This window comes from Ochotona princeps, chromosome 24 (assembly GCF_030435755.1).
Source record: "Ochotona princeps isolate mOchPri1 chromosome 24, mOchPri1.hap1, whole genome shotgun sequence".
Taxonomy (NCBI): Eukaryota; Metazoa; Chordata; class Mammalia; order Lagomorpha; family Ochotonidae; genus Ochotona; species Ochotona princeps.
The window spans coordinates 20830761-20847169 of NC_080855.1; the positions used below are offsets into that span (position 1 = coordinate 20830761).

At 44.1% G+C, this 16409-nt stretch overlaps 1 protein-coding gene across 1 annotated transcript in view; it reads right to left on the reverse strand.

Annotated features, from left to right (window-relative positions):
- Window positions 1-16409, reverse strand: part of USP31 (ubiquitin specific peptidase 31) — a 60486-nt gene that overhangs the window by 14056 nt on the left and 30021 nt on the right. Inside the window, exons 3-11 of the mRNA XM_004586814.2 lie at window positions 15365-15453; window positions 15183-15275; window positions 13779-13914; window positions 11416-11560; window positions 6327-6507; window positions 3001-3112; window positions 2393-2487; window positions 1045-1122; window positions 39-168 (exon numbers count right to left, since the gene is read on the reverse strand). Coding sequence (XP_004586871.2) covers window positions 39-168; window positions 1045-1122; window positions 2393-2487; window positions 3001-3112; window positions 6327-6507; window positions 11416-11560; window positions 13779-13914; window positions 15183-15275; window positions 15365-15453 — 1059 coding nt within the window. The remainder of the gene's footprint in view (window positions 1-38; window positions 169-1044; window positions 1123-2392; window positions 2488-3000; window positions 3113-6326; window positions 6508-11415; window positions 11561-13778; window positions 13915-15182; window positions 15276-15364; window positions 15454-16409) is intronic.

The window sequence follows — 16409 nt, forward strand, 5'->3', positions numbered from 1 at the left end:
CCACCCTCCGACCCAGGATGTGCTGTGCAGGCCCTCACCCGCTCCTCCTTGGTGTAGAGCTGGAAACATTGGGATAAAGTGCAGGTCTGAGGCTGATGATGACGCTCCTTTTGCACACGGACACTTTCTGCATCAGGGATATACTCTTCTTCTGTGTTTACAAACAAGCTGAGATCGGAGGCAAAGTGTTTAGCAGAGAAGGTCTTGCAAATGAGATACAAACAATTAGAGCCTTACAACAATGGCTACAAATTCAGAATGGACTATATCAACACGTAACAAGACAAAAGTGACAATCCAGCTTTATGTTTTAACAAGCTCTTGGAAATATCTACAAAGCCATTTCAAGAACTTAGTTGTTTTTTCTTGGATTGGCTATAAGCTGCGATCAAATCATGAATTTTCCTGTATATCTACGTGCATGCATTCCACACACTTTTGAGTTAATGGACCTATAATAAATATGAAAATAATTGGACATTTACAGTAGTTAATGAATATATAACTTAGCTCAGCTGCAAACAAACGTGAGAGATGTAAGGAACAAATAGTGAACTGTTTTAAAAAAGGATTAGCAACATACTTGTATACTTAGCTAAACAAAAAAGATATGTCTCAGTTCATTTGAAATAGCAAAAGAATGCTGACAGAAATAGTTAAAACAAGCCTTTAGGGGGTGACATAGTGTATCGAGTTAAATCGCCACCTGCCATGCCAACATTTCATATACATGCCAGCTGAAGTCCGAACTGCTCCACTTCTGATCCAGTTCCCTGCTAATGCACCTGGGAAAGCATGGCCCAAGTGCTTAGGCCTCACCACGCAGGTTACTCAGAAGAAGCTCCTGGGTTCAGTCTGCCACAGAACTGACTGCTACTGCCATTTGGGAAGTGAACCAGTGGATGGAAGATCTTCCCCTCCCTCTCTCTCTTTCTCTCTCCCTGTCTCTGTCTCTATCTATAGGCTTTTCAAATAAATCGATAGGCCTTTTTTAAAATAAATCCTTTTTAAAAGTCTATAAATAAAAGTTAAAAAAATACTCACAAATCTTTTGTCTCCTTGTCCCATTCCACTACTAACTTCACATGAGCGGTACCACCTGGCCCACAGGATTTTAATGCCCTACAGAATGCAAGGAGGAAAAGCCACATATTATCTTCTAAGTAAAGGATTTTACTTAAGTGTGATTATATCCTTCTGAAATCATCATTTGATTGCGAAAAACCATCACAGTTCCCATTAGAAAATGCTCTTAGAGACCGCTGTAACTTCAGATTCAGTAGCTAGGATACAAATGGGCTGAAAACTCCAACAACTAGAATAGAATGTCCAATACAGAAACAGAAATTGGAAACAATTTTGTATCACACTACAACACTGTCCACTTTCACTGTCACTCTCAGATGTTTTTCATGATCTTTACGAACTGTCCAGTTTCTCACTGGCCTAGAGACTGGACAACAATACCTGGGAGACAAAACCTGAGCTCGCCCCACTTGCTACACACCATGCCGGATCCCCAGACCACGCCAGACCCGCCCCGTGCCTTCCCTCTCCTTTCTTCACACAGCCACTCCCCTGGCCCACAGCCAATGTCATGGCCAGCTCCTGAGAAATTCAGCATCTTATCCGACCTCTTCTTAATGCCGTTCAATATTCTGGATCACTAATAATCCATTCACTCTTGACTCTTAACACCAAACAGTAATCACTCAAACAGGACCAAGCTGTATACTTTTTCAGAATCCTGAAATGCAGGCACAACAGTATTTGTTCAAAATGCCACTACAATAAACGTGTTTATATTTGTGTATCTGTATGTGTCTGTGTGCATATGCAGATACAGATTTCCAGTGTTACTTTACCAATGCACTAGCAAGCTACAGAAAGCAGAGAGGTAGAAAATCGGAGTGACTAATTCTTTGTGGAAAATAGTGTGAAGGCTTAAAGGAAAGGAACTAAGGCCAAAGGAAACCTCACATGCCTCGGTGAACACACAGTTTAGGATTGGTGAAGGGCTCAGCGAGGCCCAAGAGAACCACGGGAAACATCACACACTGTGAACTCGGGTTTTACTGATTGCAAGGAGGAACGAGAACTGATCAGAAAGCTACTTTGGAAAACTTCCTTTTTGCTAAATATGAAAATATAATTGATCTGTAGTGCTAGGAACTACACTTGCTTGCTTTCCTGACATGAGTAGCCCCTGGCTTTTCTGGTGAAAAGGAAGATTATAAAACACATCACACTCGAATGAGAAGTAAACCAAGCGCTTCATTGCTCAATGAACCTGAAGAACCCAGTACACTTACGTGGGAATTGTACCAGGCACGACTTGAAATCACACTCGCGTATCTGTTAAATTCCAAAAGGTGGATTTTATTTCCCTTACCTTTCTACCGTGGGGTGGCACAGGGGCTGCTCCTCCTGGGGCAGTAAGTACGTGATTCCCACAACACTGACCACTCGCAGACTGAAGGGACACACCTGCATCAAATGGCAAAGGGCAGTGAGGCTGAACTTCCCCGCCAGTGCATGCTGTACAGTGGCACCTGCAACCCAGACGGTAGGGCCAGCAAACCGTTCATTTCGCAAAGTGTTTCCCTAAGATGTTCTACTGGGTTACTGAGCCACTCTCACACTTCAAATGATTTACCCAGATGTACTTTGCATATCATACAATTCATGTGTGACAAGTAACACACTGCTTTCACTGAACACTAACTGAACAGTCTTCTATGGAGGCCATACCATACCATCGGAAATTATTTTAAAGATATATAGATATTCTACTAAAACCTTTCAGACTAATCATGCGCTAAACTTTATTAGATTAATAGTGTAAAGGATTACACTGCAGTTTAAGGAACATCTCTAGTGGCCAGCTCCTTTCACAAATCAAGTCTTCAAAATCCAACGACAGAAAACCCAAATTTCATGGCAATGTGTCTTCCATGGGTATACATGCAGGCTCTGCCAGAATATCAAAGTGTAACAAACCTGAATGCAAACTGTGGGCCTCAGGAAATACTTCATCTTCTCCAGGATTTCCTTCTGCAGAAGGTCCCACGCTACTGTCTTCTCCAAGTGCAGCACAAAAGGCAGTCCAAACCTAACACACACAAACACTGAAATCACTGTCAAGTACAGCTATTTCTTTAATGATACAATCCCTTATTTATTTTCTTTTTTAGTTTGGGGGAGGGGGAGGAGAGAGAGAGAGAGAGAGAGAGAGAAACTCCTATTCCCTGGTTTGCTCCCCAAAAGCCCACAGTGGCCAGAGCTGGGCCAGGGTCAGTGTCAGAGCCAGGAACTTCCCAGGGTCTGCAATGGCAGGTAGCAGAACCAGGAGCCAGAACTAGGAAGTAAACCCAGGTACACCAACATGGACAAGGGGCATCCTAACTGCTAGACTAAACGCCTACTCCCAACCCCTCGCACTTGCTCTTTCTAAATGGAATCACACTACAACTGGTTTCAGAGAGTTCCCAAAGTAAAAACAGGAAATTTAATGGTAACTCAGAGATGATGAAAATGTCCAAAAAATAGCTTAGATTTCTAAGTGGAATTTAATAGTTCATGTACCAAAATAGCTTTCAGGGAAATACGATGCTACAATTGAGAGGACAGGAATAAGAGTAGATACAAGCTTAGAACACCATGCAAATGAAACCTCAATCAAGGGAGTGGGCACTGTGGTACAGTGGGCAAGAATTATTTAGGGTTAGAAGATCCAACCAGCAGCAGCCACATCCTGGTGGTCTTGGAAAACAAGGGAGGCCCTGGTAAGCAGATGGCACCCCAGAAGCCGGCTGTCCTCTGCCACAGTCCTATATTCTAGAAAACTAGAAGCAATTCCATGGAGTTAGCTTTGCTCTATATCCTGAAATCACAACGGAGCTTTAGGAAACTACAGGGTCCAATTTCAGCCTCCAGAGATTCTGAAAAGATCCATATGAATTGTGGTTCAAGAACTCCCAGGTGGGTCTAATACGCAGCCAAAGTCATAGACCACAAACCTGGCCTCAACTCTCACCCATACCCCAGGCTTCCAGCCTACTTGCTGTTCCTGAAGGCATATAACTCCCAGGCAATTCCCCCCTCCCCGCATGGGCCACCCTCCCCCACTTCCAGGTCAGCACCTGCTCACTCCCAAGAAGAGCCAGTGGAGGTCCCTCTCCAGGAGCAGCCTGGCACTGTATTCCCTGTGGTCACCACTGTACTAACAGCCCTGAACTGCAAACATCACATCCTTACTGTTTTCACCTCTGCTGTGAGCTACCTGACAGCACAAACAGCAACTTCTTTCCTTAGTAGCCTCAACAATCAGCACCTAAAAAAATTGTAGATGTTGAATGGACGACTGAATGAACAACTGCTCTAACAAGATGAATTCTGACACAGGCCTGGGTTGAGACAGAAATGCTAAGCTCACAAGAAATGTGTTCCTAACAGTTAACAAACCATTTACACACAGCAGTACTTAACAACGCACCGATCTGCCTGAAAACTGCCACAACCTGGAATGTTGAAAGCCACAGGTAAATCATCCCATCTCAAAGGGGGTACCACCAGTTCTTCATTTCATGGAAACACACTAAGCAGCCCCTTCCTTTGGGACTTTAAACAAGCCAGGCCCCTTCTAGACCCACTGCTTAACCAGGTGTTCCCTCTGCACGGGATCCCTGCCCTCCACGGCCACACACCTCCCAGTTCCTCCTCCTCATCAGAGCTTGGCCCACGGCCACCTTTTCTCACCATCCTTCCTACTGCAGTTTTGCATCCCCACCATCAGAATCAATCATTCTTGCTGTCTTCTTTGTTGTAATCACTTGAGGGAAGAATGGAGATAGGGTGCGAGTGTATGAGAGCACTCCCATGAGCTCATTCACTCTTCAAATAACTCCACAGGCCAAAACTGAACCAGGTTCAAGATGGGAGCTGGGAATTCAATCCAGGTCAGTGACGTGGTAGCAGGGACCCAACCAATGGAGTCAGAACCTGTTGGAAGTTGGAACTGCGAGTTGAGTCAGAGCTCAATCCCTTACGGGATGCAGGCATCAAATGGAACCTTCTTTTATCTGAATGTCTTCAATGCTCTAACAACTGGCTGACGTCCAATGTGTCTGCTTAGTTCTACCTAGTCTACGCTAAGGTATAGTCTCCCAGACTCTGTTTATCTTGTCTGCTGCTATATTCCCAGTGTTCGGAACAATGGCCAGGACTGCCACAGTAGCTCATAGGCTAATCCTCTATTTGTGGCACTGACATCCCATATGGGCTGCTGCACTTTGAAACCAGCTCCCTGTTTATGGCCTGAGAGAGCAACAGAGAACGGCTCAAGTTTTGGGTCCCTGCACCCACACGGGAGACCTGGAAGAAGCTCTTGGCTCTTGGCTTCAGATTGGCTTAGACCTGGCCATTGCGGCCATTTGGGGAGTGAACCAGTGGATAGAAGATATTTCTTTCTGTCTCTCCTTCTCTCTGTAAATCTGCCTCTTCAATAAAAATAACAGCTGACACAATAAAATAAACACTCATGAATGCCCCAGATAAACTAATCAACATCTTTTACAATTATCTTACTTCCCAATGAACAAATTTATAAGAGGCAAACAAAAAATCATGACACAAATATTAGTCTTTTCTCTCTAAAACACTATCTCTCCCTTGTGATTACTCAGGTTACACTGCACTACTGTGACCACATCACTTTCAAAGCAGAAGGCAGACAGATCTGAGAGAGACTGCCAGGGCCCATGTTTCTGACGTGGGAAGCTGAGTGAGCAGTGGTGCTATCTGCCGGGACAGGAGAACACTGGAGGGCCAGTTTTTGCAGTACACAGAGCAACAATGAGTTCAGACTGGTATGCAGGCTTCAGGGCCACCTACCAGCCAAGCAGGTACATTCAGAATGACAACTTTTGTGACGAGCCTTCAGGAAAATACCCGGAGAAAGGTCTAGAGCCTCAAGAGAAGCCTGAATTGCAAACACACGCATGAAGTGAGCTTTTAAAAACGAGGTGAGCTCTAGGAAGCCCTGCACCTGGATGCCGTCAGAGCCATGTGGCAAGCTCCCCACTCCGAGCCTCAACTCGGGTGAGCATAGTCTTCACAGACAGCCTTCACATCGAGTAAACATACATTCTTTCTAACACAGCAGGCACACACTCATTCACATCCAGGTAAACAGGCCTTCTTTATAACACCAGAATCAAAACTGCACTACTAAAACGCAAAGACTTTACACCTCTGCTATGTAAAACACTGGAAAATACTAGAATTCCTAAAAGTCTCGCTCATGACTGGAAGTGAGCAGTTTTTACCTTTTCCCTTGCTGCCCGGTACAGGCCCGGTTACACACCAACAGAACAATCTTGTCATTTCCTGCTCTGGTGCTGGGCAGATCCGCTTTCCCTGGTTTTGGTGCTGTCTGTGCAGGCGAAGACAGTCTGTGATGATCCAGGCCAAATTTCAAGTGGTTTAGATTGTTGTTTAAGTGAATTCCTGAAATGGAATAAAAACAACTCTTCGAAATGAAAACACCTCTTTAAAATTCTTTTCATTCATTACAAAGAAATGTATCCAACAGAGAAAATAAGAAACTGTCATCGTGTTATTTAAGCTGCAGCAAGGAAATTGAACAAATGGTCTACTGTGAGATTACCTATCTAGCCACGAAGATAATTTCTTTAGTATCCATTATTCCTTTTAAACTGGTCTTACTTGTCTTTTAAGCTGAAAAGTAAAACTCTACACTTTGGTGAACGTTAGATACAGTGTGAGAAATGTAAGTCTGCCAAGATAATACAGCAGAAAATATTCCAGGTGAGGCCATGCCACTATCAGTCAAGTACAGACAAGAACATGCAGAATAGTTGTCAATGGTCCAACAGCAGTGGCCTCTCCATGATTACAGAGCCAGACTGGAGGGGACAGCAGTGTGGCAGAGCAGGTTAATAAGCCTCTGCCTACAACGTTGGCTTCCCATATAGGTGCCAGTTTGTGTCCCTGCATGCTCTACTTCCCACCCAGCTATCTGCCTGCTAACACGCTTGGGAAAGCAGTGGAGGATGGTCCAAGTCCTTGGGCCCCTGCACCCTGGCTTCCAGCTTCAGCTCAGCTCAGCTCAGCCTTTGCAGCCACTTAGAGAGTAAACCAGCAGATAGAAGATTTCTCTCTGTCTCTCTCTAACTCTGCCTTCTAAATAAACAAAATATTTTTTTAAAAAAGGGGTGGGGGTGGGGGTGAAGGCCAGATGAGAAGAAATGAGATAAACCGCATCAACTACACCCAGAGCCAAGATGACAACAGGCCACTCTAAGACAATCGCCTATACCAGATCAACATCCAAGAAAGTGGACAACTGTCCGACAGACCTTCACAAGTGTCCAGCAGTACAAATCCCTGTCATTCAGAGCTATGCAGCAATTCAGCATGCAGCACAAGACCTGCACTTAGTAGGAACTCAAAAGCACCTGAGCAAATACACATTTACTCCTTCAATCCTGTAGAAGTACACCTTCAGAAAATGATCTCCCAACTGGAAGGCGGAAGAAAGAAGCCCTCCCAACACTTCCGTAAAAATAATTATACCAACAGAGGACTAAGTTAAAATGGTTAACACAAGAGCAGTCAGAGCAGAATTCTGGCAATCACCCAAGGATCCACTAATAAAAGGCCTGTAGAACCTATTAAGCTACATCAACATGAGAGCAGTCTAACATAACAAGTACATAGCTTATACTCAAATACTCAAATAAATGCCAGACAGTTAAAACACACACATACAGGGAGAGAGAGATAAATTAGAAATAAGCAAAGCTGAAGCATTACCAAGCAACTGGAGGGGTATGTAAGCTTAAATGTGCAAAACACACACACACACACACACACACACACACAGACAAGCAACAGGCAATTTATCAGCACTTGAAATCTGGTCATAAAAAAATTAAAAATAATAGAAGCCTGCACTGGAGACAACGAATTACCTCATCTCCCAGATTCTTGGCAGAAGCAAGGATGGGCAGCACCTGTGCTTCTACGAGATGAAGCCTGTCACCTCTCTCCAAAGTGCTGTTTGCTGCTAGCTGTGTGACCCGGGGCCATTAAACAGCAGCCCAAATCTCGGCTCCTGACTCACACAGTCAGGAAAGCAGCAGCATGACCTGGCCCAACAAAACCTCTGGAGGATCTTGAGAGCAGAGATGGACACACACTCGGCAATGATGGATTTATCCAACAAGAGCATGCCCTGGCTAGACACTGGACTCACCAAATTCACTTGTGAACAGAAACATGGTGCTGTCCCTGAGCAGCGCAGGTGGAAAAGGAAATGTGGAGAAACTTCCAGCTGAATAAACATGAGCTGGGCTCTTGCTACACACTAGGAACTGTACTGAACTGCTGACCACAGAGAGACGAAGGAAAAGCAACCAACCCTCGCAAACTTCAGTATCCTGTTAAAGAAACTGGAGAAAGCACACTGTTTGGTCATAACACGCTGGTGCAAAAAATTAGCAGACACTATGAAGGACAGGCAAGCAAGCAAGCAAGCATCAGAGGCAAGGGGGTGGGGAAGAGAGGAAAAAAGCTTCTGAACAAAGCCGATGGGCAGGCATTTTTTATCCTAATGCAATAAAAGCAGAATATCATTTAAGCAAAGTATACATATAAAAACACAACATCAGGAGGTATAACACTGGAACAGAGCCCTGTTAGAAAGCAGCACCAAGGTCAACATGAGTAGAGGAAACTCAGCCCTAACCTGGCACCTAACAAACTGACAAAGGCAACCAACAAACCACCAAGACGAGAGGGAAGAAGAGGCACAGGAGACATCTGAGGCAGGTGGGTATCATAAAGCAGAAACTGAACGAAAGCTTTCAGCAGGGGCACCAAGACCATCCAAATACGAAAGAATCGTTTCTTTGGCAAATGTTCTGGGACAATCAAATATGTACATATTAAATGAAGGGACCTGGAGCTCTACTTTATACAGTAAAAATTTCGAATGTTGGGTTGGTGCCATGGTACAGTAGGCTAATCCTCCACATTTGGCGCCAGCATCCCATATCGGTGCCAGTTCCACTAGATGGGGAAGTCACAGAACTTCCACAAAGGGCATAAATAACTGCAGACAGCTCAGTGCTGTGAGAAGGATACTGTCTCCTGGGTAATTCTATACATTTTATTCAATCCTAAAGGGATTCAGGAGACTTGAAAAAAATTATCCTGTGATTTAGCTTTAAAAGGATAAATCAGAAGAGTCATAAAAAGTGTAAAACTATTGGGGCAGGTATGTGATGTAGCAGGTGTCCCGGGGGGACACCCGTATCCCGTCATCTTCTCTGCTTCTCATGAGCAGGCTAGCAGCACGCTGAGCTCACCCTGGAGGCAGCAGGTGATGGCTCAGGGGCTTGCATCTCTGCCACCCAGGCTTTGGCTGGGTCAGCTATGGTCCTTAAAGGACCCTCAAAAGCAACTGGTAATCTCCCAGAGGCTGAGTTCTGCCAAGTCTGCCCCAAAAGAGCAGCTCTCTCCCCTCTCCATCCCATCCCTTCCACTCCCATCTCTTCTTGTCAATACATCAAATTGTTTCATGTCTGAAAAAGCAGAGAGAGAAAGAGAGAATGAACAACTGCCAGTCCAACAAGAACTACCTTAACTCAGCAATGATTTCTCACTGCTTTTCCTGTTTTATTGCACTGGCCAGAACAGCCTAAACAATAGTAAATAATGGTGATAGAACAGGAAGCCTTTTAAAATTCCTAATGCTGAAATCACTGTTCTTTGTATGTGTCCTTAATGCCAGTGTATAACTCAGAGCCCATTATTTCTGTCATATTAAAGTGTTCTGCTTCCACTTAGCATCTGGGCCATGACTTCTCCTTACAGTCAGAAACCCTCTTAACTTCGCATCCTACGCATCTTTTCTACAATTGCAAAATTTTTTCTCTACCTCCTTAATTGTAGGAGGTTTTTTGGTTTGTTTGTTTGTTTGTTTATTTGTTTTCATTCAAAGAAACATTGGAAGAACCCATTTAAGGAAGAAATGCTAAGTATAAAAGCTGCCTGGGGGGGCCAGCATGCACAGCATCAGATATCAGAACATTGGCCCAAGTGTCGGGCTCTGCTTTCTGATCCAGCTTCCTGACAACACGCCTGGAGGGCAGCAGACCACTGAGCCCCCGCCTCTCCTGTGGGAGACCCAGAGTCCTGGCCCAGTCCTGGTTTTGCAGCCATTGGGAGAATGAAACAGTGAATGTATGATTCATATTCTCTCTGTCTCTCTGTCTCTCTCTCTGTTTTGTTTGTAGCAATTCCAGCAGACAGGTCAAAGTCAGGGAATGGAAACAGAAGTAGAAGAAAAGTGAGGCTGGCAGAAAAGTTAGTTCTAAAATCAAGGCAGCAGAAAATACTGATAAGACTGGGTGGAGCAGTATTTCTCATAACTTCAGTTTGTAAAATCACCTACAGGGATGATTGAAAACAGACTGCTGGGCCCTGGTCCCAGAGTGTCTCATTCATTTGGTCTGGGGTGAGGTCCAAGGAGTTGCATTTCTGATTGATTCCCAGGTACTACTTGAGGTGGTAACAACCACTGTGGCAGAACCAAATGAAGAGGAGACCCAGAAGAACATTCAGGAACACTAAAGCCAGGAAGCTCTCAAACTCAGAATGGCTCCCATGACCCTCCGAACACAAAGGGAAAACAGGCTTAGCTCCCCAGTCACAGCCGAAACTGCAGCCAGTAAAGGGAACGGCACTGTCTAGAGTTTTAATTTGTTTTGCTCCTTATCAATGAACAGTGACATGCAATTATCCTAAAAATAAATAAAATAAATATCAAGAAAACTCTACAGCAAAGGTGAAAAACTTTTATTAATGAAAGGCCATTTGCATATTTATAACATCATTTCACGCGCTGTATACAGTTATCAACCTAAAAATTAGCCTGCTTCTGATGCACTGAATTTCAAGTCCCTCGTCTTAGCAGGCCAAAAGGCTTCACTGGCTCCTCGCAGCCTAGGGGCTGGGTACTCCACACTCCTACTCCGTAGCAAAGATTTCAGAATTGAGAAATTAAACAGAAGTGCTGCAGCAGAATTTTAAGTATTAAAAAAAAAACTAAAGAAAAGCTATGGCACAGTCTAGCATCCAATGTGCCATCACAAGATACCCAAAAGGCTATGTAAAGGAAGACGTTATCAAGTGCTAGACTTTCCTATGGGGCTGGCTCAGCTAGGGGGATGTGTTATCATAAATGTCATACCAGCAGTTAAAAATACACTCTATGCATTTTATCACAATTTATTTTAAAATGTACACTATCATGTAACAGACAAAAGGGCAGGTGCTTGCTCAACCTGCAAACCCAGGTGCTTAGGATGGAAACAGGTGCTCATTTACCTCTTTGACTGAGAATTCCTTCAGGCCTAAATATTTCTGGAGTCTCAAAGGCAAAAATGCAGTCGCTTTCATGGACTGTTTCCAGGTCATCTGTATCACAGAAGGAACGATGGAACCCATCATAGTACATTTCCGTTAACACAATCTAAAAACGGGGAAAATGTAAACAGCTGGGCATCAATACAGGTTGGTCTCCCACCTCTACCAGGAACTGCTCTCACTCACCAAGATCAGCAAGGGATGGAGAGGGCTCCGAGACATCTCACAGAGCCCTCATTATTCGCCTTGAATGAGAATCTTGGAAGCACAGTATCCTCTGACCGACAGAACAGCATGCTCTGATTTCCGAACTCTGGCACGGGACCCATGCTCCTCTAAGCTCCGGGGAGAAAAGGCCCAGGCGGCCATCGCGTCTAACCTTACTCCGCTTCTCAGTGGAGAGACTGTGAGACCTGCCTTGGCTTCTATGCTCACTCACTCTCATCACGAGGACACACTCCCCACCTTACTCAGAGACTGTCCCACATCAAAGAAGTTTCAAATTTGAAGATAAAACATGTCAACGCATCATGCCAATGTGTATTAGAAAAAAATGAAATCAACTCAAATGCGAAATAGTAACTGATGGAACGTATTACTGGAATTATAAAGCCTTATACGTTAGGGTTTCAGAAGGTTAATGGAAAACAGAAATAAAAAAAATAGTTCAAATTTTTCATATACCTTCTAAAGACCCCCTTGTATCTGTACACTTGACACGGGAAGTAAAGAACAAAATGTGTGGATTTTATAAAATTATGTTACATGTGCACAGGAAAAACAAATCAAGTGAATATCATACAACAGTATTAAATCCAGTAGCCTCTAGTACCACGATATTGAGAACTTTCACTTGCTAGGTCATCATTTCTGAAATGACAGGGTATTTTACAACAAAACAGAAAGACGCTGGAGAGGAAAACAGGGAGATGTGCAGACTTCATTACACGCTCCGCAGCACCAGCCTCGCAGGCAGCACTGGGCAGGTGTGAAGGTGTTCCAGTGCCAGGCTGCCACCACCCTGCCCTGGGCCCCTCGTGGTTTTTCTGGTTTCCTTCATAGGAGTGGCAAAGGGGAGAATTGGACGGGACACATAAGGTCGCCCCCATGGCTCTAGCATTCTTTGTGGGGAAAGAGGCTGCTGGCATGGTCCATAAATAGCCCAGGAAGAATGTTCCTGGCACATTTCCTTATAATAAATTTAATGGTCATGTTGTTTTTCTGCCTGTGAACACGCAAGTGCAGTTCACTCTCTCCAGCAAGCTGAGGGCAGAAGCAAATGTGTAAGAATTTCACCAATTTAAACGACAGGCAGAAAGAGCCGGAGAGCACTGGAAGCTTTAAAGGCGCAACCAGGTGCGCCCTGCACGCCACTGCAGCCTCCCGCCCGCACCCCTCTCCACCTCACCACTCACCCTGCAGGGGAAAAAAGGAATCAATGTGCTTTTCAGAGCAGGGAAAGGAATGCATGTTTTATCAACATGCCAGCACATGGCTTAAGAAAACAGGAGATACCTGCTGCCTTCAACCAACACTGCTGGTGGTATTTTGTTTTACTATGGTAACGCTCCAAAAGGCCACATGAGGCCAAAGCACAAAACACCTCGATTATTCAGTGATTACACAGCAGTTTTCCAGAAGCTATTGAGGGAAAGCTATTTAAGCACTCAGACATCTTTCCTTAGTGAATCCTAAATGACCAATGTTTCTCTAAATAAAATTGTAAGTGAATTGAGTAAAAACTATGCAAAACTCACAGAGGTCACCAATACCTTAGGTCAATTTACTCACAACACAATATTAAAGATATACCCCCCAAAAGGGGGGGAGACAACTTTCTCTTATCTGAACAAGATCAGAGAGCAAGGTCCAACTTTAAAAAGACAAGACCGCATGAAGCATGTACTGTGGACAGAACACCATCTAAGCAAGACGATGTCCACTCATCACCACTGTGGAATTCTAACCCTCTCTGATGCTCTACATCTAACCCTCAGGGATGCTCCACACAGCCATTCATTAGGATGGCCTAAGAGTGGCCAGGTAATCATGTTTATAACCATGTTTATAAAAAAGCCACAAGAAGGTCATAGTGTAAGTCACTGCTTCTCTGTTTAAAAATATATAACAACTAAAAATGAAACATGCAAAGTTTTTCTTTACATTTTACTCTTTGGGGGGGCTTAATATTCTTTTTTTTCCCCCCCAACAATAGACACAAGTAATTTTCTCTATCTAACAATACTGGCAGATTCTAAAAACCTCTAGAACAGAAAGCAAGATTTTAGTGAGTCACATGTACTTGGTCTTAGTGGGCCCATTACCTGATCAGTGGGGATCTTTGTTTCCACAGACACGGCTTCCCGCAGTCTGGCAACAGTCCCGGACAGAGGCACGGCCACGCCAATCCTCATGCAGTGAGAGCATTTGCCTTGATACACGACGGTGACATAGAGAGGCCTGCACAGACCAAGGCCAGAGCTTCTGGTTAGTTACCTGTGTCAGCTCAGCTAGCAAGGCACTTTAAACAGCTCAGAGAAAAATGGGATGAAGACGTAAAAATTAACTTTGGTACAAAAAAGAATTCTGAAATTCATGAACTATACAGAAAATGGAAAATAAACCTGCTCTGAAATCAACACAAACTGAAGCTAAGCCTTACCTTTCTTTAGAAGCTACATGGGAAAATTTCATTTGGTGCTAAACAGAACTATCAAACAATAACGAAGAGCTTTGAAAAGGGCATAAAATAAAAACATAATACATCTGAGACTGGCACTGGGGCACAGCAGGTGAGGTCGCCACCCATGAGGCTGACAGCCCATACAGGCCCTGATTCGGGTCCAGCTGCTTCATTTCTAATCTGGTTCCCTGCTCACAGACTGGGAAAAGCAGTGGAAGATAGCTCAGGAGTCTGGCCCAGAACCAACTGCTGCCATCATCTGGGGATTGAACTAGTGGACAGAGATCTCCCTTCTTCCCTCTCTGTAACTTTTTCAAAATAAATAAATAGGGCCAGGCGGTGTGGCCTAGAGGCTAAAGTCCTCGCCTTGAACGCACCAAGATCCCATATGGATGCCAGTTCTAATCCCGGCAGCTCCACTTCCCATCCAGCTCCCTGCTTGTGGCCTGGGAAAGCAGTTGAGGATGACCCAAAGCTTTGGGTCCGTGCACCCACATGGGAAGCCTGGAAGAGGCTCCAGGTTCCCAGCTTCGGATCGGCACAGTACCAGCCATTGAGGTCACTTGGGGAGTGAATCATCGGACGCAAGATCTTCCTCTCTGTCTCTCCTCTCTGTATATCTGACTTTGTAATAAAAATAAATAAATCTTTAAAAATAAATAAATAAATAAATAAATCTTTAAATCTTTAAAAACATATATACATACATAAACACACACAACACACTCTTCACATTTAAAACAGTACAACTGCTGGAAATTTTGACAAACAGTTAAAAATAAAAGTGGTAATTCAAAGTACACAGTAAGGTCTTTGGACGATCTATAAGTTACTCAACAGCCCGACGCTATCTGTGGACGAACACCTAACCGGCCACCAGTGCCTACTTGCCTTGGGCACCTGCTTCCCCTGGAAACTGATTTCTGTGAGGAACTGACAGTGACTGTCTCCGACTTCTCAACAATCATAGGATTTGCCTAACTAAGTGAGAAGACCTGATAGGCACCTACGGCAGAAAACGAACACCATCAAAACGCAGTCCCACCTGGTATGTGGCAGAGGAATTGGCAAGGAAATGCAGAGAAAAGGGTCAAAAGTGTTGCTTTGTTTCTGACAGTGGGGACATGTCAAGGAAGACCTTCAAAAACAAAAACATGAGACACTCCCGTTAAGATCACTCAAACCTGCAGTAAGCAAAATAAGAAGGAACATTTCATTTGCTCATACCTGTACTGGGCTTGAAAAAGTTCTTGTACAAAAGTACTACAGACAGGAAAAGATGGTCCCTCAGGCATCATGTCAGTCTCCGATGGGAGCTAAAGAGAAGGAAGTACAATTTCACAGTCTAGAAGTTCCAATTCTTAATTGAAGATGAACCTAGAACATCACAAATGTTCCTGACTCTTTACAAGCTACACACCTCGTGCAGATGCTTCACGCGCAGGCACCTGCTTGTGGGTCGCACGACTCAACTCCGTGCAGTTGGACAACTCTCTAATCTTCCAGCATTGAGTCTCCCACCCAAAGCCCTTCCAGGAAACGATCCCAACCACTTTCTTCCCATGCCTCGATTCTCTGGCATCTATTACTGTGCTATCCAGTATGGTGTCTCATCACAAAACACTCCATACTTTTACCTGTCCATGCCCCTCCCTCTGACCACTGGTTACTGACCCTCTGCTAGCACACGCAGGGAGCAGTGTCCAGGACACTCGGATATGAAGAAAACAGAAGACACAGTGTCTGGCCTTCTATGAGGGTGTTGCCATTTGGTGGGAGAGTGGGCCACACATACACAGTCACATGACAGGATTTGGCACAAAATGACCTTCAACCAGAACAATTAACCAGATTGGAGGTTTAAAATTTGAAGTACAAAGCAGAATTATCAAGAACTTCAAAAGCTGCATGAGGGATACAACTCTTATTTTTTCACATTATATAAATCATTTTATCCACTATATTAAGGCTATATGTATAAAAGTTGAAAGACTCATGAATTTTCCCAGTAAGAACATTCTAGAGGTTCAGCTACTGTGCTCAAATCCAAACCTAGCAGCAAAGCATCCATCACTTCCTTTGGGTGTGTGCTCATTTCAGTGACCTGCAGGGCATGTATCTCATTAGCTTAGAAAGGAAATGTATTCCAGTTTAAAAACAGTTCTGTGAGATGGAATTACTGGGTGTTAGTCTAAAGGCAGTCAGACTTGCAAATACTTCTCTCCTACACTGCAAAAGTTCTCTGAGGACAATGTCTCTTGAAGTAAACAGG